This window comes from Lichenostomus cassidix, chromosome 26, assembly GCF_008360975.1.
Source record: "Lichenostomus cassidix isolate B80296 chromosome 26, HeHo_3.0, whole genome shotgun sequence".
Lineage (NCBI taxonomy): Eukaryota > Metazoa > Chordata > Aves > Passeriformes > Meliphagidae > Lichenostomus > Lichenostomus cassidix.
In genome coordinates this window covers 4,197,329-4,221,701 of record NC_139506.1, presented here as the reverse complement: position 1 = coordinate 4,221,701, position 24,373 = coordinate 4,197,329, and the positions used below count along the sequence as shown (strand labels likewise).

The 24,373-nt window shown below is 60.2% G+C and overlaps 2 protein-coding genes across 2 annotated transcripts; both read left to right on the top strand.

Annotated features, from left to right (window-relative positions):
- Positions 1-4,263: 4,263 nt before the first annotated feature.
- On the top strand, positions 4,264-10,341 carry REN (renin). The gene is made up of 9 exons (XM_085082947.1): positions 4,264-4,581; positions 5,020-5,176; positions 5,272-5,395; positions 5,690-5,808; positions 6,451-6,656; positions 7,660-7,782; positions 8,322-8,466; positions 8,543-8,641; positions 9,732-10,341. Exons 1-9 carry the CDS (start codon positions 4,481-4,483, stop codon positions 9,891-9,893), a joined length of 1,236 nt encoding a protein of 411 aa, XP_084939073.1. The 5' UTR covers positions 4,264-4,480; the 3' UTR covers positions 9,894-10,341.
- A 2,373-nt stretch (positions 10,342-12,714) lies between these two features.
- On the top strand, positions 12,715-24,323 carry ETNK2 (ethanolamine kinase 2). Its single transcript, XM_085083175.1, is given in 10 exon segments — positions 12,715-12,730; positions 12,733-12,756; positions 12,759-12,994; positions 17,195-17,454; positions 18,307-18,444; positions 20,815-20,957; positions 21,068-21,151; positions 21,957-22,126; positions 22,805-22,878; positions 23,214-24,323. Coding segments are annotated over 10 exon segments (1,218 nt in total). The 3' UTR covers positions 23,287-24,323.
- Positions 24,324-24,373: the final 50 nt, after the last annotated feature.

Below are 24,373 nucleotides of genomic sequence, written 5' to 3'. Positions count from 1 at the left end.
GGTGGCACAGGGACCTTTCCATGGCTGGGATGACACAGGGACAATGACATGGCTGTGGTGGCACAGGGACATTACCGTGGCTGGAGGTGGCACAGGGACATTCCTATAGCTGGAGATGGCACAGGGACCTTTCCATGGCACAGGGACAATGACATGGCTGTGTTGGCACAAGGACCTTCCCATGGCTGTGGTGGCACAAGGACATTCCCATGGCTGGAGGTGACACAGGGAGGCTGGAAGTGGCACGGGGACAATGACATGGCTAGGGGCTGGCACAGGGAGCTTCCCATGGCTGAGGTCGCACAGGGACAGTCCCATGGCTGGAAGTGGCACAGGGACAATGACATGACTGGGGTGGCACAGGGACGTTCCTATAGCTGGAGATGTCACAGGGACCTTCCCATGGCACAGGGACAATGACATGGCTGGGGGGTGGCACAAGGACATTCCCATGGCTGGAGGTGGCACAGGGACATTGCCATGGCTGGGATGGCACAAGGCCCTCCCCTGGCCAGCCCGGGCTGTCCCTGTCACTCAGCATGGCCCTGGCGCTCTGTCCCCACCCCTCCCTTGGGACAAGGCTGCCCCGAAATTCCTCTCTGGAGAGCAGGTTGGGCAACTCGGCTGAGGTGAATCCCAATCAGCTTTCCAGGAGCTGCAGTTTAATTAAACCCACCAGCAATCCCATCCCAGCTGCTCCCCGCGCAGAGCCTCGTTAACTCGCAGGAATTAATTAACGAGTTCCAGCCGAGCCTGTTCCCGCTGAGCCCCACGGGAGATGTGGCGCTGTGCCTGTTGTCACCTGGTTGTGCCTGTTGTCACCTGGCTGTGCCTGTTGTCACCTGGTTGTGCCTGTTGTCACCTGGTTGTGACTGGTGTCACCTGGCTGTTCCTGTTGTCACCTGGCCATTTCTGTTGTCACCTGGCCATGCCTGTTGTCACCTGGCTGAGCCTGGTGTCACCTGGCCACTCCTGTTGTCACCTGGCTGTTCCTGCTGTCACCTGGCTGTTCCTGCTGTCACCTGGCCGTGCCTGCTGTCACCTGGCCGTGCCTGTTGTCACCTGGCTGAGCCTGGTGTCACCTGGCTGTTCCTGCTGTCACCTGGACATTCCTGTTGTCACCTTACCATTCCTGCTGTCACCTGGCCACTCCTGTTGTCACCTGGCTGTTCCTGCTGTCACCTGGCTGTGCCTGTTTTCAGCTGGGCCCTCTTGTTGTCACCTGGCTGAGCTTGTTTTCACCTGGTTGTTCCTATTGTCACTTGACCATTCCCATTGTCACCTGGCCATTCCTGTCATCACCCGCCTGTTCCTGTTGTCACCTGGCCATTCCCACTGCCACCTGGCCATTCCTGCTATCACCTAGCCATTCCTGTTGTCACCTGGTCACTCCTGTTGTCACCTGGCCATTTCTGTTGTCACCTGGCTGTTCCTGCTGTCACCCAGCTATTCCTGCCATCACCCGGCTGTTCCTGTTGTCACTCAGCTGTTCCTGCTGTCACCTGGACATTCCTGTTGTCACCTGGTCATTCCCACTGCCACCTAGCCTGTTGTCACTTGACCATTCCTGCTGTCACCTAGCCGTTCCTGCTGTCACCTGGCCATTCCCATTGTCATCTGGCCATTCCCATTGTCATCTGGCCATTCCCGTTGTCACCTGGCCATTCCCGTTGTCACCTGTCATGTCCGGCCCAGGTGCACCCCAGGTGACAGCAGGTCAGGGAACAGCTCTGAGTTCCTCTCCGGAAGTTTTCCCGCTGGGAACGTTTCCCCCCAGCCCCGTAAATCCTCTCCCTGGCAGGCTTTGGGTTCTCCCTGACGTCAATCCCCGAATTCCCCCGGCGCTGGTGCCACCAGAGCCTCCCTAAGCCCTTCCCAAAAGTTGTTTTTGCATTTTCGGTCATCCGGAATAAAGATCCTCACGAGCCTCGTGTGTTTTCCCCAGCAGCAAACCCCTGGATTAGAAAAAAAGTGTGGAAAATGTGAGCAAAAGCCAGAAATTCTCCTCCTTTTTCTTTTTTTTCTTCTTTTTTTTTTTGGTGCTGCTAGAAAATATCCCTCAAGAAATCAAAGCCCTTCAGCCAAACTCCCCGGCGATTCCATTTGGAGAGGGAAGTGCTAAAAAATTCAGATTTTATTGTAAGGAAAGCACCTGCTCAGCCCGACAGGAACGAATTTATCCATCGGGAAGGTGATTTTTTCTCTCTGGAAAGTGTTTTCCTTCCATCCTCCCAACCACTCGACTCCCCGAAGAGCAGGCAGGGAAATGAAGGACTGAAGAGCATTTCCCTGCTATTTCCAGAGGAAATCCTCTGGAATCTTGCTCTTTGTGGGGATAAATTGGATAAAACCCCAGGATTTTGGAGCAAACAGCTTTCCCACATGGATCCGCTGAGGGATTTCTGCCTTTTCCTGTTGAAAATTCAGGTTGAGAGATGTTTTGAGGCTGAATGGGAAGAGTTAAGGATTTCCCCTGTGGGGCTGAAGGGCTGGGAATGAACCCAGAGCTGCCTGATGTCCCTCTCTGTCCCCTACCCCTGTCCCTCTAACCCCCAAAAAAACATATTTCCATGGTTTTTTATCCTTTTCCACGGCAACTCCAGGTTTTTTTATCCTTTTCCACTGCAGCTCCTGCTCGTCCCCACTCCAGGCTGGCAGAGGGGAATGAGATAACTTTTTGGGGTTATCCCGGTACAGGGGAGGTGTGGGGACATCCCAGCGCTGGGAGCAAGGACAGCCACCCCCGCGGTCACCCCACAGAGCCCTCAGCTCTCTGCTGGATCCGGTTTTCCCTGTTTTCCCTCAGTTTCCCATCCCAGGACGCTGTGGGGAAGGTTTGTATCCCTCCGGTTCTCCCTTCCCGCAGCATTTCCAGTTCATCCCACTCCGGATTCTCACACCAGAAAGGTCCCTCTGTCCCTGCAGGGACAAAGCCACCCCCAGGGCACCCAGAATTCCTCGGGGATCCCACAGACGTGGATCAGGAAAACCTGGAAACACCAGATCCCCTCAGCCCCACATTTCCCTCCGACACATCCCTTTTCCTTTACAATCCCTCCGCAGCCGCGGAGATGGAGCTTGGCAGAGCCGGCCGAGCCCGCGGGATGCCCGGGCAGGATTTATGGCCGCTGGATCCCTTCCAGCCCCTCTCACGTCCCTACAGCTCCTGACCCTGCCTGTCCCCGCAACCTGCGCGGCCACCAGGCTCCCCGGAGTGACGCAGGGACAAGGGGACTGCGTGGGAAAAGACGTCAGGGATGGGGCAGAGCGCCGTGGGGCTGAGCCCTGGGGCTGCGCGGGGTCAGAGATGCCCTGGCGGCCGAAATCCCGCAGGGAAAGGGGAGTTAAACCTCCAGTTTGGGGGGAATTGTTTCGTTCCCCTGGCAGCCAAAACCCCACAGAGAAAGGGGAGCAAAACCTCCAGTTTTTGGGGAATTGTTTCGTCCCCCTGACAGCCAAAACCCCACAGAGAAAGGGACTCTAAACATCCAGTTTTGGGGGAATTCTTTCGTTCCCCTGGCAGCCAAAATCCCACAGGGAAAGGGGCGTTAAGCATCCAGTTTTGGGGGAAAGTTGTTTGGGACTTGTGGGGTGTCCCCCGGTTTGGGGTGACGGCAGCTCCCTGGACAAATCCCATTAACGGGAGGGCGGTTGTGGGGCCGGGGCTGAGGGCAATGCGTCCTCGGGGATCATCCAAAAACTTTTTATTGCGTTTAGAGTAATTTCCCCCCGAGATTGCCGAGGTCAGGAGTCCCTGGGAGCCGCGGGGCTGATCCAGCAGCCCTGGGGAGCAGCTGGAATATCCTATTATTCTGGATATAGGATATTCTGGAATATTCTATTATCCCTCACTCTGAGGGCTTGGAGCAGCAAATCCCTTCCCAAACTCCGGGATCTGATCCCATACAGAGCAGCTGTGATGAGTTTGGCTGTTCTCTGCTCGGGGCTTAGGGTGTTCCCCAGAGCATTCCCCAAAAGGGCAGAGGGGGCTGTGGGGTCATCGCTTGGGGTCATCCTTTGGGGTCATCCCTTGGGGTCATCCCTTGGGGTTTCCATGGCCGAGTGTCCTTCGCTGTCCCCATTCCCTTAGGAAAATCCCATCGTTCCCATGTCGCTGTTCCCATTCCCTCGGGGAAAATCCCATTGTTCCTGCGCAGGTGGAGCTTGGGGACATCTTCTTGGCCAGGTTGTCACCTTGACCTGTGCCACCACCACCCCCAGCCGGGATCTGTGTCCTTCCCACTCTGCGGAGCCACCTGGGAGCGATAAACCCCAAGGAATTTGGGCTCACAGCTCCCCTCACCCCTCTCCCCGCGGGCACGGGGGGCTCCCGGCCCTGCCACCCTCCGCGGGGACTGTCACCGTGTCACCCCCGGCATTGCCAGCCCTGCCCCTGCCAGGGGAGGAGGAATAGCGGATCCCGGGCTATAAAGCATCCTCCCCGCCGGGCCGGGCCGGGACAGAGCCCGGACAGGACGCGATGCCGGCGGGAGCCAGCAGGAGGCTGCGCCACTGCCTGCTGCTCTTGGCTGTCACCTGGGGCGCCACTCTTGTCCCCTCGCCAGCCCGGGCTCTGCAGAGGTAGCTCGTGGGGTCCTCACGGTGCTGTCCCCCTTTTTTTGCCGGGGTTGGTTCAGGGGCTGAGGGGCTTTTTCCTTCCTCCTCCTCCTCCTCCTCTGCTCTTCCTCACTCCTCTCCTCGAGCACCAGGAGCTCACGGTGGGACTCGACCAGCCGCGGGGGTCTTTCCCAAATTCAACAATCCCACTGCTCGGGAGCACCCCGAATCCCTAACCACCCCGCTGAAGCGAGTTTGGGGTCTCCGGGTGCCTCCTGCCGCCCCCACCCACCTCGGGGTGCCCACCTGGATGGGCTGAGGTGACAAAGGGACCCACCGCGGGGAGATGCTGCCAGCTAGAGCCACCCGGCTGGAGCTCCCGAGGCCGGGAATGCCGCGGGGAGGTGTCGGGGGGTTTGGGGGAGACCCCGCGGTGCCCCCCAGCCCTGTCCTGCCCGCCAGGATCGCGCTGCGCAGGATGCCCTCCATCCGCCAGTCGCTGCGGGAGATGGGGGTGAAGGTGCTCGAGGTGTTCCCGGAGCTGCGCCGCGGAGGGCGAGGGGCAGGGGATGTCCCCAGGAACGGGACAGCGCCAACCCTCCTCACCAACTACCTGGACGTGAGTGTCACCCAGCGCCGGGGGGGTTTGTCACCCCGATGTCACCCGGCGGCTCCGAGCTGAGCCCCGGCCGCGCTCCCCGTCTCCCCCCCCAGACCCAATATTTCGGCGAGATCAGCATCGGGACCCCCGCGCAGACCTTCAAGGTGGTGTTCGACACGGGCTCGGCCAACCTCTGGGTGCCATCCTACAAGTGCTCCCCCCTCTACAGCGCCTGCGGTGAGTAGGGGACACAGCGACACCCCAAAACCCCATAAAATCCCATAAAATCCCATAAAATCCCATAAAACCCCATAAAATCCCATAAAATCCCATAAAATCCCATAAAATTCCCACAGTCTGCGGCTGCTCAGAGAGGGCTGGGCGGGTCTATTTTTGGCAGATTTTTTCCTGAGGGGTCTCTCTGATATCCAAACGCTGAGGCCGGGTGGGTTCATTCCCCCCCCCGGCGGGTTTTGGGGGGATCAGAGGTGCTCTGTGCCCCCCTGGGATGTCCCTTGTCCCTGTTCCCAGTGTCGCACAGCCGCTACGACTCCTCCAAGTCGCGCACCTACACCGCCAACGGCACCGGGTTCGCCATCCGCTACGGCACGGGCAGCGTGAAAGGTGTCCTCAGCCAGGACATCGTCATGGTGAGCCCTGGAACCCACCGAACCCTCAAAACCCAAAAAATCCAAAAAATCCACACCCCTGGAGCTGCCAGCTCGGCCAGGAGATGCGTGAGGGATTTTTTAGAAGGTGTTCTCAGGCAGGATGTCATCATGGTGAACCTTGAAATCCTCAAAATCCAAAAAATCCAAAAGATCCACACACCTGCCAGCTCAGCCAGGAGATGCATGAGGGATTTTTTTTAGGGGGGTTCAAGGGCATCCTGAGACAGGATATCATCATGGTGAACCTTGAAATCCACCAAATCCACCAAATCCACACATCTGGAGCTGCCAGCTGAGCCAGGAGATGCGTGAAGGGTTTTTTAGGGGGGTTCAAAGGGGTCCTCAGCCAGGATATCATCATAGTGAAGCTTGAAATCCACAAAATCAAAAAAATCCACACACCTGGAGCTGCCAACTCAGCCAGGAGATGCGTGAAGGATTTTTTAGAAGGTGTTCTCAGGCAGGATATCATCATAGTGAGCCCTGGAACCCACCGAATCCAAAAAATCCACACCCCTGGAGCTGCCAGCTCAGCCAGGAGATACACGAATGATTTTTTAGGGGGATTTTAGGGTTTTTCAGCCCTCCCACCCCCTCCAAACCCCCCGTTCCCTCCCGCAGGTGTCGGACATCCCCATCATCCAGGTGTTCGCCGAGGCCACGGCTCTGCCCGCCTTCCCCTTCATCTTCGCCAGGTTCGACGGCGTGCTGGGCATGGGTTACCCCAGCCAGGCCATCGACGGCATCACCCCCGTGTTCGACCGGATCGTGGCGCAGCAGATCCTCCGGGAGGAGGTGTTCTCCGTGTACTACAGCCGGTGGGTGCAGCAGGGGACAGGGACAGCCGGGGGGAGAGGGGTTTGGGGTGTCAGAGCCGTGGTGGGGCTGGGATTGAGGGTTGGGGTTGGGGGGGGAGGGAGGGAAGGAGGGAAGGAAGGAGGGAAGGAAGGAGGGAAGGAAGGAGGGAAGGAAGGAGGGAAGGAAGGAGGGAAGGAGGGAAGGAGGGAAGGAGGGAAGGAGGGAAGGGAGGGAGGGAGGGAGGGAGGAAGGAAGGAAGGAAGGAAGGAAGGAAGGAAGGAAGGGAAGGAAGGAAGGAAGGAAGGAAGGAAGGAAGGAAGGAAGGAAGGAAGGAAGGAAGGAAGGAAGGAAGGAAGGAAGGAAGGAAGGAAGGAAGGAAGGAAGGACCCCAAGCTGCCTGGCTGCTCCCGGCTCGTTTGTCACTGTCACTGCACAGCCACCAGCTCTGTGACAGGGGCTGCAGCCATCCCGGCCTGGAGGGGTTTGGTGTCTCTACAGCCTAAATTTTTTAAAAATCAAACCCCCAAAAAACTATTTAAAAACCCTGAACAAACAACCAAACCTTCCATTTCCTGCCCCAAACTTGTGCTCCTCCCGGCATCCCCCAAACCCGCGGGAGGAGGGGCAGGAATGCTGGGTGTCACCTGGGTGTCACCTGGGTGTCACCTGGGTGTCACCCGTGTCCCCCGCGCTCCCTGGGGACACCGCTGAGCCTCACGGAGCTCCTCTCTCTTTGCAGCGCTTCCAAGTAAGAAGACCCAAAGCACGAGAGCTCCGAGGTCACCCCCGGTGTCCCCTGTGTCCCCCTGATCCCCCGCCAGCTCCAGGACGCTCTTCCCGGATCCTGGAGGACCCTGTCCCCATTCCTGCTCCCCTCAGGAGCCACCTGCATGTGTCACCCCTTTGTCCCCGCTGTGCCCTAACGCTGCTCCAGCTCAGGGCCAGCAGAGCCTGGCGGCTGCGGCTGCTCCCTCCCAAACCGGGTATTTTTGGGGAAATGGGGAATCACTCCCGCTGTGTTTGGCGCGCCAGGAATGCTCCTCCGACACCCGGCGGGGAAATCATCCTGGGAGGCAGCGACCCGGCCTACTACACCGGCGACTTCCACTACCTGAACGTCAGCAAGAGCGGCTTCTGGCAGATCAGCATGAAGGGGTGAGGGTGGGGAGAGATCCAGGGGGGCTTGGGATGGTAAATTATGGGATGGGTTAGGTGGGAAAACCTCCGGGATGGTTGAATTGGGGAGTTAGGGCAGCGGCAGGTCTGCATCCCGCGGCTGTGCGAGGCTGGGGCGGCACGGATGGTGATCCCAGCAGGATGTTTGCCCTGGGAATTGCTGCCGGATGCTTCTCCCCGTCCGGAGAGGAGCGGGGTGAGCTCCTGCAGCTTCTCCGGGCTCAGCGAGGAGCGGCGAGCAGCTGGGAATGCGGAGGGGGTGGCACCGTGGGCTGGTTTTCCACTCGGGAGCTGCAGTTGGAAGAGTGTTTAACCCCCGTCAGAGGAGCTGAAACAATCCCGCTTTGTTTAATCCAAAAATAAAACCCTAAAAAAGCCCAGGAAATAAACGCTGCACATGACGGAGCTTAGATTCCACATCGGGAGCAGCACAGGCCTGGCTGGAGCTCCCCGGGGATGGAGGTGACATTGCGGGGAGTGTCCCCGCGGCACGCTCAGGGTCACCCTTCCCTCCCCAGGGTGTCCGTCGGGGCTGAAATCCTGTTCTGCAAGGAAGGCTGCTCGGTGGCCGTGGACACGGGGGCTTCCTACATCACCGGCCCCGCTGGCCCCGTGTCCGTGCTCATGAAAGCCATCGGGGCGGCCGAGGTGGCCGAAGGAGAGGTGAGTGACCCCAGCCCCGCTCCGTGTCCCCGCTGGCCGTTTGTCCCCCGTGCCAGCGCTGTCCCCTCCTCCACAGTACGTGGTGGATTGCGAGCAGGTCCCTCAGCTGCCCAACATCTCCTTCCACCTGGGAGGGAAGGTCTATGCTCTCGGCGGCCCAGCCTACGTCCTGCGGGTGAGTGAGTCCTGCCTCGGCATCCTGCGCCCTCCTGGAACCCCTAAAACTGCCAAAATCTGCCCCAAAATGCTGCTCCTTGTTTTCCCCGAACCCTCTTGTTGGATGAAGGTTCCACCCTCCTGGAACCCCTAAAAAAGTGAAAATCAACCCCAGAATGCTTCTCCTTGTTTTCCCTAAACCATCTTGTTGGATGGAGGTTCCACCCTCCTGGATCCCCTAAAAAAGGGAAAATCAACCCCAAAATGCTGCTCCTTGTTTTCCCTGAACCGTCTTGTTGGGTGGAAGTGCCACCCTCCTGGATCCCCTAAAACAGCCCGAATCAACCCCAAAATACTGCTCCTTGTTCTCCCTAAACCCTCCTGTTGAGTGGATGTCCTGGATCCCCTAAAGCAGCCAAAACCTGCCCCAGAATATTGCACTCTGTTTTCCCTAAACCCTCTTGTTGGATGGAGGTGCGACCCTCCTGGATCCCCTAAAACAGCTCAAATCTGCCCCAAAATGCTGCTCCTTGCTTTCCCTGAACCCTCCTGTTGAGTGGATGTTCCACCCTCCTGGAACCCCTAAAACAGCCAACATCAACTCCAAAATGCTGCTCCTTGTTTTCCCTGAACCCTCTTGTTGGATGGAGGTTCCACCCTCCTGGATCCCCTAAAACAGCCCAAATCTGCCCCAAAATGCTGCTCCTTGAATGAACCCTCTGGTTGGGTGGAGGTGTCCATGTGAGACAGAGAGATCTATCCCTGCTTCCTCGGGTGGTTTGGGGAGGATTTGGGGTGAGCAGAGACAGGCAGGGATCCTTTTTGCTGGAATTCGGATATCAGGAAAGGGTTTTTACCCCGAGGGTAAAAACTTGGACAGGGGGTAGTGGTCACTGGACAGAGAGGTCACGGAGAGTTTGGACAGCACCGCCAGGCACAGGGTGGGATTTTGGGGTTGCAGGGCCAGGAATTGGGCTCGATGACCCTTATTCGGGATATTCCGTGACCCCAACGAGGAAGGAACAATCAGAGGGTGTGGCGCTGGGGCTCGGTGACACGGTGACCTCCCTCCTGCCACCTCCACCACCCCGCGGCTCTCCATCCCGCAGCAATCCCAGTACGGCGAGGACGTGTGCGTGGTGGCTTTCTCCGGGCTGGACATCCCCCCTCCGGCCGGACCCCTCTGGATCCTGGGCGCCACCTTCATCGGCCACTACTACACCAAATTCGACCGGCGCCACAACCGCATCGGCTTCGCCACCGCCCGCTGACCGCCCGGGGCTCCGGCGGGGCCGGGAGGGGTGTGGGCAACCAGCCCCGGGGCAGGAGTAGCCCCAGGAAGCAGCGATTGGCAGGAAAACAGCAGCTCCGCTCCAGCTCTGCCACCTCCTCTCTCGTCACTGGAGCGAAGCTCGGCTTGGAACCTCCCAAACCGCCGCGCTGCTTCCCGGGAGCTGCCGAGAGCCGAGCCGGGAGGGAATTTGGGAATTCCAGAGGGATCCTGCGGCCGGAGCTGCCCCTCCGGGCGCTTTTAGGGTGATGTGCAATAGTAGGAGCAGCGCACAGTGACTCGCTGCTGGTGTGGCTGAGGGATGATCTGTGACGGTGTGTGTCGTTCCTTAATTTGGGGAGGGAAATAATCGGTGTTTATTGGTAGTTTTAGCTGGTGTTAGCCCTGCCCCTCTTCGTGGTTTTAATATTAAACGATTTAAAGCAACAGGAGGCCGAGTGGGTCTTGCAGCTTTCTCTGTGCTCCCAGCTTTCCCTGAATCCCTCCCGGCCTGGATCTTCATCCCTCCCGGCCTGGATCTTCATCCCTGCCCTGCCCGAATCCTCATCCCTCCCGGCCCGAATCCTCATCCCCACTCTGCCTGGATCCTCATCCCTGCTCTGCCCAAATCCTCATCCCTTCCCTGCCCGAATCCCCATCCCTGCCCTGTCCCGATCCTCATCCCTGCCCGAATTCCCATCCCTGCTCTGCCCGGATCCTCATCCCCGCTCTGCCCCACTGCAGCCCCAGAGCAGAGAGGATGTGGCTGGGTGGATGTTTGTCCCTCCTGGGGGGGTCTCTGCAGCATTTAAAATCTGGGATGCACAACCCCGGCGGTGGGAAAATTCAGGTTCCTGAGGATGAGATGTGTTTTTTACTGTCACCTTCTGCAGCGCTGGCCTGTCACCTCCAGCTCGGCGGTGGTGGCAGTGGCTCTGCAGGGCCTGGGAGTGGAGGGAAGGGACGAATATCTCCTCTCAGCCAGCGTTTCCTGAGCGCTGCGGGCAGCCGCGCATCAGCACAGGAAACCCCGGGAGCTGGGAGGGAGGGAGGGAAAAACCCTCAGGAAAGAGGGAATCTACTCAGGTCAGGGCTGGAGCTACATCCACAACCTTCTGGATGCGCAGAGATGCCGGGGAGAGCTTCCCTCCCTTCCCACCATGGGAAATTCCACTCGGAAATCACTCAGCCTCCCCTGCTCTGTCCTCCACACCCGAGGCTCTGCTCTGGCGAAGACTCGAGTGGATGTGAGCTTTTAAAAGGCGATTTCAACCCCAACTGCGGCTCCTGGAAAATGCTCAGCGCGGCCTAAACCAGGATATTTTTCCCGGATCCTGCTCTATTCCCTTTCCTCACTCTCCTTTCAAGCAGCGGGAGGCCAAACCCTCCGGAGCCCCTTAAGCCGGGCTATTAACACCTCTAATCGCCTGCTCCGGGGGCAATTTCCCGGCGGATGCTGCTGCCCTGCCTGCGGGGCAGCGCTCACCCGCCTCGGCCCGGATTAGATCGTTCCGGCCGAGCAATTAGGCCAAGCTCAGCCCCAAAAAGCGCGGCGGCAGTTCTGCCCATCCTATTAACACTGACAGGGCTGCCGCTATTTTTAGAACCACGGGAAACTGGCTGGCGGGGTTTTTTGTGTCCCCCCCGCCTTCCTTGAATGATTTCCCCCAGGTCTCCATGGTCCGTTGAGCTGATTTCAGCCACGGCCAGCTGGAAACTTTGGAGGGGGCATTCTGCTCTGCCGGCCGTGTGACGCTGTTGTTTCCTCTGGTAATGAATTCGTGTCCGGGGGCTGCGGGGGGCTCTGCCAGCGGGAAAATCCCGCGCTGGCTTTACCCCCAGAACCTCTCCCCAGCCCGCCGGTGGATCCCTATGGAATCAGCGCCTGGAGGGTGCAATGGGAGCAGGGCTGGAGAGGTTATCCCGAGGGGATCCATCCCGCCTGGAGCCTTGGGGTGCTGCCGGCTCATCCCGTGCGTGGCATCCTCATCCTCATCCTTTTTAACCCCGAAGGGAGGGAGTGGGGGCGTGCGGAGCCCCCCGGGATGGCGGAGGGGCTCAGGGGAGGGATGGAGGGATGGATGGATGGATGGATGGATGGATGGATGATGGATGGATGGATGGGAGGCATTGGGGTGGAGGGCACCAGCTGCGGGGGCAGTCCCGGTGCGGATCCTCTAGGACGGCTTTGGGGTTCCAGGAATGGAAGGGAAAGGCAACCGGGCAGGAGGCACCGGCAGCAGGTCTGGAGAGGGAAATCCCGGTGCTGCTACCCGGGGGTGGCTGAGGGGCTCCGGGAATGCGTGGGGGAGGCACCGGCAGCAGGTGCGGCGGAGCGGGGTCACGGTGCCCAATCCCGGTGCGGGGGCGCTGCCCGGGTCCCGGTGCAGATCCACTGCTCGGGATGCCGGTCCCGGTCGGGTGCCAGCGGCCTGGGGACCGGTACGGGTGGGATGCGGGTCCGGTGCGGGTGGGATGCGGGTCCGGTGCGGGTGGGATGCGGGTCCGCTGATGCCGGTGCGGATCGGGTGCGGGTCCGGGTCCGGGTCGCGGTGTGGGTGGGGTGCGTGTCACCCGCCGGGATGCCGGTGCCAGTCGGGTGCGGATCCGCTGCCCGCGGCGCCGGTAGGATGCCGATCCGCTACCCGTGATGCCGGTGTCGGTAGGATGCCGATCCGCTACCCGTGATGCCGGTGCCGGTAGGATGCCGATCCGCTGCCCGCGATGCCGGTGCCGGTAGGATGCCGATCCGCTGCCCGCGGTGCCGGTGCGGGCGCTGCCGCCGCTGCCGGGGAGGCGGGCGGGAGGCGGGCCGGTGACTCATGGCTTCCCAGCGGCGGCGGCTCCTCCCCGCGGCCGCCGGCCCCGCGCAGCCCCCGGCACACGAGCCGCGGCTCCGGCAGCGCGGAGCTGGCCATGGCCGCACCGCCCGCCCGCTGCCCCGACTGCCCGGGGCCGGGGCCGGAGCGGGGGGGCGGCGGCGGGAGCCCGGCCGTGCCGCACCTCGGCATTGCGGTGGACGAGGGGGACGTGCTGCCCGGGGCGCTGCGGATCGTGCGGCAGCTCAGACCCGCCTGGGATTCGGCCGCGGTGAAGACCAAGGTACGGGGGGCACCGTGCGCTGACACCCCGCCAGCCGGCAGCCGCTTCCCCGCGGGGATCGGCCGGTGGGGCTGCAGAGCCCGGCTGGGTGGGGTGTGGGGTTACGGGGGCTGGCCGAGGGGGCTGCGGGGCTCAGCACGGCGGGGTGTGGGGTCAGCTCAAGCGGGGCTGAGGGGCTCAGCCTGGGGGGCTATAGGGTTCCCCCCAGAGGGGTTGTGGGGCTCAAGCTGGGGGCTATAGGTTCTGCCCCAGAAGGGCTGTGGGGCTCAGCTTGGGGGGCTATAGGGTTAGTCCTAGGGGGGTTGTGGTGCTCAACACGGGGGGCTGCGGGATCTGTTCGAGGGGCGGATGTAGGGTTCACCCAAGGGGGTCTGTGCGGTTCACCGTGAGGGGTTTGTAGGTTCCTCACCCTGGAACTCTGTGGGGTTCACCGTGGGGGGCTCTAGGGCTGGCCGTGGGGCAGCAGGAGAGCTCGCTGAGGGGTCTGTAAGGTCCACACAAGGGTGACTCTGGAGCCACCATGGGGGGCTCCAGACCTGCCGCGCAGGGTGACACCCCATGTCCCCCCACCCCTGCGTCTCCCCTCCCCGCTCAGAGCGAACCCAGAGCTCCATCAGCTGTGCAAAGGCGTGACACCCCCATCACACCCCCAAAGAGGCTTAGGGACCCCTCGGGTTGTCACCGAGCGGTGGCTGTCAGCCCAAAAGCGTCCCCAGAGCTCCTGCCAAGGCGTGGGGGTGCCCGCAGCAGCGGCAGCTCCCGGGAACTGCTCTTGCTTGGGATATTCCTCTGTTCCCACCTTCCCCGGGCGGCGTGGGCTGAGCCCCAGCTCAGGTGGGAGTTGGTCACCAGCTCGGGGCTGCTGGCACGGGACAGCGCTCGGCTGAGCGCGGAGCTGCCAGGGCTTTGCTGTGAGAGCTGGGCTGGCGTGGGAACTCCTCTCCTCCTCCTCGCCTCCGGGTCCGGGGTGACACAGGCTGGTGGCGTCTGTGCCCTCAGGTCTCCTGGCGCTGGGCAGCGGAGCGTGGAGGGGCTGGCACCGGAACCCTGCACGTGAGCCGCTGTCCCCGCCGAAGGCACACGCTTCCCGCGCGCCCGGAGCGTCATTAAAAATGTATTAATAGCCAAGTGTAATTAAATACAAGAAGCTGCAGGAAAAGCCATCTGAAAGGGCAGATGGCAGCGGGCAGGAAGCTGGGAGTTGGAGTTTGCAGGGGCAGGAAATGTCTCGTTCTGCTGGCGGGGTTTGGGGGTTGCTGAGGGACCCCGGCTCTGGGGGATCCCGGCACCGCCGGGTCAGTGTTCAACAGCAGCTCGGCTGTGCGTGAGTGTGTTTTTAATTAAAAAAAAAAAGGAAAAAAACCCACTTAGGAGTTGAAGGAAAACCCTGCCGCTGCGTTTCCCTCGGCTGCTTTCCCTCCTCCCGGGTTTCCCCTGGCAGGAGCCGCCCGGGAGGGGATGGAGCGGGGCAGAGCCCTCAGCCCGTTCCCGTTAGCCACCCCGTTCCCTTGCCCGCTGTCCTGGAGCGCTGCCCCGCTCCCAGCACCTCGCTGCCCGGCGGCAAGCCCGGCTGTGCAGGGGCTGTACCAGGCTGTGCCGGTGGCACGGGAAAATCTCCCGCGGCTCAGGAGCTCGGCAAAAAGGATCTGGGTGTTCCCTCGCCCTGCGCTCTCCTTGCTGAGCTCCAGGTCGCTCCCACTTCCTATATATATATATAGATATTTATTTTTTTTAAATTTTGTGCCAATTTACCCTGATTTTTTTTATTGTCGGGAGCGATTCCCAGGTTGCGCCCCTCATCCCCCAGGAATGTCCATGCCGCTGAGTCAGCCGAGCTCTCGGAGAAGCTCAAACTCCTCCATCCATCCATCCCTCAGCCAGAGATAAGGGCGGCAGCGACTCCGAGCCAAAGCCCTGCCAGGCCTCCGGAGGGGTTGGATGTTTTTTAGCCCGAATTTGGCAACAAGTTGCCCTGCTGGTGCGCAGGCCCGGGCTGGAGGTGCTGAGGGAGCCAGCAGGGAGCTGTTTTGGGAATGCTGAGGGATCCTCCCGGCAGGTGCAGCACCAGGTGTTGGATTTTGCTGCTTCATTCCAGCGCTTTCTGCATCGAATCGCTGCGAAGTTGGTGGAGTCACACTCCCTCCCCTCTGTCCCTGCTGTCACCAGCTGCAGAAGGGAAGGATTTGGGGTGGCAGCAGCCTGGATCCACAGGGAACAGCGCCAGGCACCTCCCAGTCGGTTCCCCGGGAGCTGGAGGAGCTGCCACCCCCAAACCAGCCCCTGCAGGTGGCCCAGGAGCCACGTGTGCGTCCCCAGAGTTGGTGGCCTGGAATTCAGGGTGGGGATAAGGCTCCGTAATCCCCTTAAACCTGCTGGAAAAGGGCCGCAAAACAAAGCAGGGCACGAGGATTTTGCTCCACGTGGAGGAGCCACCAACCCGCGCGTGGCCGATGGTGACACCGGCGCCGAGGGGCTGTGACACCTCCGGTGCCAGCCCCATCCCGCTTGGAGGGTCTCGTTCCAGCGCCTCGAGCCTCCCTCGGGAGGCTGCACGGGGAGCCCTATATTTAGGAACCCTATAGGGGAGCGTGGGCTGCGGAGTGGGATGTCTAAAATTATCCGTCCCACCCCCGAGCTCCGCGGCTGCCGGAGCAGGAGCCTTCACCCCCCGCCTGCTCCGGCTCCCAAAATCCCACAGGATGAAGGAATCAATCCCATGGGGAGCCACGGCACCTCGGAGTGCCCAGCTTGGAGCTGGAGTGGGGGACAATGGGACAGGAGATTCCTATGGGGTGACAGAACCTCAAGCCCTCTCGGTGCCCCGGAGGTGCCCAAATCCCACAGGATGAAGAAATCATTGCCTTGAGGAGCCTCAGCACCTCGCAGTGCCCAGCTTAGAGGTGGCATGGGGGACAATGGGACAGGAGTTTCCTATGGGGTGACAAAACCCCAAACCCTCTCACTGCCCGAAATCCCGCAGGATGAAGGAATCATTCCCATGGGGGGTTGTGGCACCTCGGAGTGCCCAGCTTGGAGCTGGCATGAGGGGCAATGGGGCAGGAGTTTCCTGTGGGGTGACAGAACCCCAAACCCTCTCACTGCCCGAAATCCCACAGGATGAAGGAATCAATCCCATGGGAATCTGCGGCAGCCCGAAGTGCCCAGCTCGGAGCTGAGTGTCCCCCAGTGTGGCAGGCAATGGCACAGAGGTTTCCCGCGGGGTGACAAAACCCCAAACCCCCCCGGCGGCCCGGAGGTTCCCAAATCCCGGCGGCACGGGGCGCGGAGCCCGGCGCGGGCGGCAGCAGCCCCGGCATGTGCGCGGGCAGGCGGCCAAGGAGGAGCGCCGGGAGAACAAAACTCCCTTTCCATCTGCGAGGAGCCATCAGCGCGGTGACACGAGACGTCCCCAGCAGCGACATCCCCGCCTATCAGCGCCCCGGCCGGCGGGGAGGGTCGGAGGAGGGGATGGGGGGTGGTGTTTGCTCCGGGCCTTGTTTTCGGCCTCGGCGGAGCGGTTTATTTATTTATTTTTCTCATTTCGTGCCAATTTACGCTGATTTTTTTTTTTCTTTTTCCGGGAGCGATTCCCGCGGGGCTGCTCCCGTGCCAAGAGTGCCGGCGGCACATCTGGCCCGAGCTGCACCTGAGTTATCCCTGAGTTGTCCCTGAGTTATCCCTGAGCTGTTCCTGAGTTATCCCTAAGCTGTTCCTGACTTATCCCTGAGCTGCTCTTGACTTATCCCTGAGCTCTTCCTGAGCTATCCCTGAGCTGTTCCTGAGCTGTTCCTGAACTGCTCCTGAGCTGCTGCTGAGTTATCCCTGAGCTGTTCCTGAGTTATCCCGCAGCTCCCAGGTGAAAAATAGCAAGATTTCCACCCAAACCACCAGCAAACTCGTGTCGCCTCCCCCGGGAGTGTTCCTGGCTGTGCCACCTTGCTCCTTCCAGCCAGGCAATCCTAGAAACCCAGCCTAGATTAAAACACCCAATCCCCACTCCCAACCCATCCCATTTTTTGGGGTGGCCGGGCTGACGCACCAGGCGAGCTTTGGGGTGTCTGGGAATGATTCAGGAAGGTTTTCCAGCCGGTGGGATTCGCAGCTAGGACATCCGGGTGTCACCTCAACCGTCACTGTCCCCACGGAGCTCACCTGAGGTGACATCCAGGTGCCACCTCAGCCTTCACTGTCCCCACGCAGCTCTTCACGGACGGCATCACCAACAAGCTGGTGGCTTGCTACACGGAGGAGGGGATGGCGGACGCCGTGCTGGTCCGTGTCTACGGCAGGAAGACGGAGCTGCTGGTGGACAGGGAGACGGAGCTGAGGAATTTCCAGGTGCTGCGAGCCCACGGCTGTGCCCCCGACCTCTACTGCGCCTTCCAGAACGGGCTGTGCTACCAGTTCCTGCCGGGAATCGCGCTGGGACCTGACCATGTGAGGGACCCGCACATCTTCAGGTGGGTGGGATCCTCATTGTCTCTTGGGGGAGCTGCGGGATTTGGGGATTTGGGGGTTTTTCTAGGGGTTGTGCTGTGTTTGCAGCTCTCCCCTCGCTGCCGTGGTTGGGGGTCGCTGGTGTGCCAAAACTTCAGCCAGGATTATAAAAATTACCAAATTTCTAGAACACAGGGTTTTGGTGAATAGAGGTTTCCTGGGAAGCTGGAATGGAGATTTTCTGGGAAGCACAGGGATAAATGGGAGATAGATGGGGGATAAATGGGAGATAAATGGGGGACAAATGGGGATAAACGGGCCGAAGTTTAGCCAGGATTATAAAAATAACCAAATTTCTAGAACACTGGGTTTTGGTGAATAGAGGTTTTCTGGGAAGATGGAATAGAGATTTTCTGGGAAGCACAGGGATAAATGGGGGATAAATGGGCAGAAGTTTAGACAGGATTATAAAAATAACCAAATTTCTAGAACATCGAGTTTTGGTGAAGAGAGGTTTCCTGGGAAGCTGAAACAGAGATTTCCAGGGAAACACAGGGATAAATGGGAGATAAACGGGTCAAACTTCAGCCAGGAGAATTATCAAAATCACCAAATTTCATGTTTTGGTGAATAGAGGTTTCCCGGGAAGCTGGAATGGAGATTTTCTGGGAAGCACAGCTTTGGGCTGAACTTGCCCTGGAAAGCTGAACACCAAAACGCTCCAGAAGCTGATCCCTGACACAAAAAGGGGGTTCAGCTGCGTTTTTAACCAAGATTTTCAGGGAATCCCCCTCAAGACATCCCAAGGGTGTGTTTTGGGGGGCAGTTTGAGGATCCAGGCTCACCTCTCCCCCCTCCCCTGTGCCCCACGCCAGGCTGGTGGCCCGGGAGATGGCCCGAGTCCACGCCATCCACGCCAACGGGAGCCTCCCCAGGCCCATCCTGTGGCAGAAGCTGCACAAATACCTCACCCTGGTGAAGACGGAGCTCAGCCCAAAGGTATCCAACCCCAGGTAAAGGCAGAGGGATCCCAAAGAGCCAGGCTCTGCCCGGGCACCCCCTGCCCACCCAGCCCTGGTTCCCAGGTAAAGCCTCTGCGGGGATCTGGGGGTGGTTTTGGGGTTGGAGCGCTGCTGGATCACCATCCCTTCCCGAGCCCCGGGAGCAGGGAGGGTGGAGGAAGCTCCAATCCCCTTCCTCATGCCGGTTTGGGGGTGATTTGGGCTCTGCTGGAGCTCTGGGATGGGTCTGTGCAGAATCCAGGCAGGATCCAGCCGAGCCACAGCCTCCCACTGCTGTAACCATCCTCCTCCTCCTCCTCCTCCTCCTCCTCCTCCTCTGGGGAATTCAAACCCAGAATAATCCGGAGCTCAAACCCTGCTGAGCCGCCAACCAACCAGCCGAGATTAAAACCCCCCAATTCCCATTTCCAGGGAAAATGGGAACTTTTTCCCCCGCTTTTCGGGGCGGCTGGGCGGGCCCGGCAGGTGAGTTTTGGGGTGTCCGGGAAGGATTGGGGCAGCCCCAAGAGGCGGAGGAGGTGAACGAACCCCGAGGCTGGCGAATCATTAACCGGCGGCAGGAGCCAGCCGCGCTCCTCAGACTTTACCCGAGCTGCGCCTTCCGCGCGGCTAATTAGGCAATCATTAACGAGCTCTCTTCTGGGAAGCCGCGCTGCTGGGGTTACGGCGGGGCTGAGCGCCCTGGCGGAGTGCAAAACATTCCCCAGTGCTTGCCTGGCTGGATTTGGGGCTGGGAGTGGGGGTTTTAGGGGAAGGGATGGGGTGGGGTTGGGTTGTGATGTCTGCCTGGGTACCAAACGGGTCCTGTCCCCAAAAACAGCCTCGTTAGGCTCTCTGTGCCCGAAATCCTACAGGATGAAGGAGTCAATCCCATGGGGGGCTGTGGTGCCTCGGAGTGCCCAGCTTAGAGCTGGCATGGGGGACAATGGGGCAGAGGTTTCCTGTGGGGTGACAGAACCCCAAATGCTCTCGGTGACCAAAATCCTACAGGATGAAGGAATCAATCCCATGGGAACCTGTGGCACCTCGGAATGCCCAGCTTGGAGCTGAGTGTCCCACAGTGTAGGAGGCAATGGCACTGAGGTTTCCTGTGGGGTGACAGAACCCCAAACCCTCTCGGTGCCCCGGAGGTGCCCAAAATCTCACAGGATAAAGGAATCATTCCCATGGGAATCTGTGGCAGCCCGGAGTGCCCAGCTTGGAGCTGGCATGGGGGACAATGGGACAGGAGATTCCTATGGGGTGACAGAACCCCAAACCCTCTCACTGCCCGAAATCCCACAGGATGAAGGAGTCAATCCCATGGGAATCTGTGGCAGCCCAGAATGCCCAGATTGGAGCTGAGTGTCCCCCAGTGTGGGGGACAATGGGACAGAGGTTTCCTGTGGGGTGAGAGAACCCCAAACCCACTCCGTGCCCAAAATCCCACAGGATGAAGGAATCAATCCCATGGGGGGCTGTGGCGTCTCCGAGTGCCCAGCTTGGAGGTGGCATGGGGGACAATGGGACAGAGGTTTTCTGTAGGGTGACAAAACCCCAAACTCTCTCACTGTCCAAAATCCCACAGGATGAAGGAATCAATCCCATGGGAATCTGCAGCACCTTGGAATGCCCAACTTGGGTCTGAGTGTCCCACAGTGTGGGGGACAATGGGGCAGAGGTTTCCTGTGGGGTGACAGAACCCCAAACCCTCTCATTGCCCAAAATCCCACAGGATGAAGGAATCAATCCCATGGGAACCTGCGGCACCTCGGAATGCCCGCTTTGTGGCATTAATGGGGTCGTTTGTAAAGAACATGAGGGAAGGCAGGGAAATTCCATCCTGAGCCCCATGGAAGAGCTGGGAACAGGGGAAATGCCACAGGGAAATGCCACCAGGGAAATGCCACCGGGGAAATGCCACTAGGGGAAATGCCACAGGGAAATGCCACTGGGAAATGCCACAGGGAAATGCCACTGGGAAATGCCACTGGGGAAGTGCCACCGGGAAATGCCACCGGGGAAATGCCACCAGGGAAATGCCACCAGGGAAACGCCACCAGGGAAGTGCCACCGGGAAATGCCACCAGGAAATGGCACCGGGAAATGGCACTGGGGAAATGGCACCAGGGAAATGGCTCCGGGGAAATGCCACGGGGAAGTGCCACTGGGGAAATGCCACAGGGAAATGCCACCAGGGAAATGCCACCAGGGAAATGACACTAGGGGAAATGCCACAGGGAAATGCCACCGGGGAAGTGCCACCCGGGAATGCCACCGGGAAGTGCCACCAGGGAAACGCCACCCCTGAGCCCCCAGGGAGGCTCCCCGCCAGCAGCAGCGATCCCACCCCGTCCCCTGTCCCTTTTGTCCTCTCGCCAGCCTCCCGCAGGACGTGCCCAGCCTGGAGGCGCTGGAGCAGGAGCTGGCCTGGATGAAGGGGACACTGTCCCAGCTCGGGTCCCCCGTGGTGCTGTGCCACAACGACCTCCTGTGCAAGAACATCATCTACGACAGGACACGAGGTCCGTGCGGCTGGGGACAGGGCTCTGGGTGCCCGGCCGTGTCCCTCGGCCACCCCCGGGGGTGTCACCTGTGTCCCCCCACCTCCCAGCTGTCCCTTTTGTCCCTGCAGAGCGCGTGCACTTCATCGACTACGAGTACACGGGGTACAACTACCAGGCCTTCGACATTGGGAACCACTTCAACGAGTTTGCAGGTGGGGTTTTGGGGTCCTCTGTGGGGTCTGAAGGTGACCCCAGCCCTGGCCTGGGGTGTCACAGTCCCTGGGGGTGGAGGAGGGAGTTTTATCCTCAATCCCGGGGTGGGATTTGGGGTTTCCTTATGACTGGGAATGGAGGAAAAAGTTTTATCCTCAATCCTGGAGTGGGAAATGGGGTTTTCAAACCCCTGGCGATGGAGGAGAGAGTTTTGTCCTCAGTCTTGGGGTGGGAAATGGGATCTCCTTATGACTGGGAATGGAGGAGGAAGTTTTATCCTCAATCCTGGGGTAGGAAGTGGGGTCTCCTTATGGCTGGGAATGGAGGAGGGAGTTGAATCCCCAGTTCTTCAGTGGGAAATGGGGTTTCTCTATTGCTGGGTTGGAGGAGGGAGTTTTATCCTCAATCCTGGGGTGGGAAATGGAGTTTTCAGACCTCTGGGGATGTAGGAGAGAGTTTTATCCTCAGTCCTGGGGTGGAAAGTGGGGTTTCCCTATTACTGGGATGGAGGAGAGAGTTTTATCCTCAGTCCTGGGGTGGGGAATGGGGTTTCCCTGTTACTAGGAATGGAGGAGGAAGTTGAATCCCCACTCCTGGGGTGGGAAATGGGGCTTTCAGACCCCTGGGAATGGAGGAGGAAGTTTTATCCTCAGTCCAAGGGTGGGAAATGGGGTCTCCATGTGTCTCCCCATGTCCCCCTGTGTCCCCTGTGTCCCCCTGTGTCCCTTGTGTCCTGTGTCCCCTTGTGTCCCCTGTGTCCCCCTGTATCCCCCCATGTCCCCCGTGTCCCCCGTGTCCCCGCAGGTGTCAAGGAGGTGGACTATGGCCTCTACCCCAGCAGGGCGGCTCAGCTGCAGTGGCTGCACTCCTACCTGCAGGCCTACAAGGAGCTCACCCAGGGCCACCCAGGGGACACTGCCGTGTCCCAGCAGGAGCTGGAAACGCTCTATGTGCAAGTGAACAAGTTCTCCCTGGTGAGTGCTGCAGGGGGAAGGAGCCAGGGGTGACAACAGCCCACGGGTGACAACAGCCCAGAGGTGACAACAGCCCAGGGATGACAACAGCCCAGGGATGACAACAGCCCAGGGGTGACAACAGCCCAGCTGCTCTCGGGATTCTGGGGGATCTGCCAGGATGGGGGTGCAGGTGCCACCCTGGGGGCTTGGGGACACCTGGGACGTGGTGTCACACAGGGCCTGGCAGCGCTTCAGGGGCATTGAGCCCCCGGGCAAGGTCACGGGGTGTGCTGGGGACAGCGTGTGTGTGACATCAGTGGCCTTGGGCGTCCCTTCAGAGGGGTCAGCCACGGCCTGGCGTGAGGAAATCCTCTTCGGTAGCTGCCAGCAGCAGCCTGAGCCAACTGTCTGGAAATTTCGGGTGAAATACCCTCGTTTTCCTGGCTGGAGCTGCCGGGAGGGTGGCACAGGGGGTGGCACCCTGCGGTCATCATCCTCCCTGCTGCCACCCCTCCCTCCAGCCGGGAGCAACCTCTGGATGCACAAAAATCCAGATGTGGACAACCCCCTGCTCCGTGTCCCATCCTCATCCCAGCCCTGGGAATTCCGGGAATGCCAGGGCAGCCATGAGCACCTCTGTCCCATGGTCAGGGATGCTCCGTGCCCCTTTTCTGATCCTTTTTCTGCCCGTTGCAGGCGTCCCACTTCCTCTGGGCGTGCTGGGGGCTGATCCAGGATAAATACTCGACCATAGACTTTAATTTCTTAAGGTGAGTTTGAGAAATTTGCTCCCAGCGGGAAATGCCTGGAGCAGGAGGATCCCACTAGGGCTCAGGGCTGTCCCACCTGAGGAGCTCAGGGTCATCCTTTTCTCTTCTTTTCTCTTCTTTTCTCTTCTTTTCTCTTCTTTTCTCTTCTCTTCTCTTTTCTCTTCTCTTCTCTTCTCTTCTCTTCTCTTCTCTTCTCTTCTCTTCTCTTCTCTTCTCTTCTCTTCTCTTCTCTTCTCTTCTCTTCTCTCCTCTCCTCTCCTCTCCTCTCCTCTCCTCTCCTCTCCTCTCCTCTCCTCTCCTCTCCTCTCCTCTCCTCTCCTCTCCTCTCTCTGCAGATATGCAAAGTTAAGGTTTAAACAGTACTTCAAGATGAAGCCGCTGGTCACAGCCCTGCAGGTCCCCAAATAGGCGCCACCCCGAGCTCTGCTGTCCTGGCCGTGTCCCCATGTCCCCCTCGCCCCTCAGCCGGGCCGAGGGGGAGGAGAGGAGCTCTGCCATGGCCACCAGGAGCCGCTGGACACCCCCGAGACTGGACCACGAGATGCTGGAGAGGACCATGGCCTCGGAGAGGTCGCAGCCCACCCGAGACAGCCTCACCATCGCCTTAAGGCTGAGCGCCGCTCGGCCCCGTGCCCGGCATGGCCGTGCCCTGCTGGCACTGCTGCTGCTCCGCCTGGCACCCGCCCTGTCCCCTCTGCTGTCCCCGAGGGGGGACACGGGCTCACCCTGTCCGCTCAGGAGCCCCCAGAGCTGCTCGGTCACTTTGGTTGCCCCCCTTCGCCACGCCCTCTGTCCCCTCCTGCCCTGCTGGGTGACATCGGGGTGCTGACCCCAAACCAGCACTGTCCCCATGTCCCTGCTGACCCCAAAGCCCTTTTCCATGAGGGGTGGGAGCTGCGGGAGAAAGGGGCAGAGCCAGCCTGAGCCACGAGGGTTTGGGGACAGTCTGGGTGCTGCTGGTGGCACTGGGTGCCTGTCACCCTGTGCTGTACCCTGTGGCTGGCCCTGCCTGTCCCCACTGTCCCCCTCAGCTCGGTGGCTTCCCCTCCACCCTGAGCTGCCTTCGCCCTCTCCCCCAGGGCCAGAGGGTCCAGAGGGTCTGGGGGGTCCAGGGAGGGTCAGTCCTGTCCATCCCCATCCCTGTGCCCCTCCCTGGGCAGTGTCCCCACCCCGGGAGGAGGTGACACGGAGCTGCCCCGCTCCAGGACCAGGCACAGCTTCACCCCCAGCCCCGAGGGTCACCCCGAGGGTCACCCCGAGCTGCTGAGCCCCGTCCAGCTCATCACAGCAGCCAGGGGTGCAATCAGAGCCCTGTGTCCCCTCGGCGTGGGGACAAGGTGACTGTCCCTCCCCTGCGGGCACAGGGACCTCCCCCAGCCAGAACCGGGACTGCTGCTGCGTCCGTGATCGTTTTGGTGCGAAATAAAAGCTGCTGGTAGCTGGAATTTGGGGGTGGTGGATCTGCAGGGTCCCCATCTGTGGGGTCAGGGGGTGC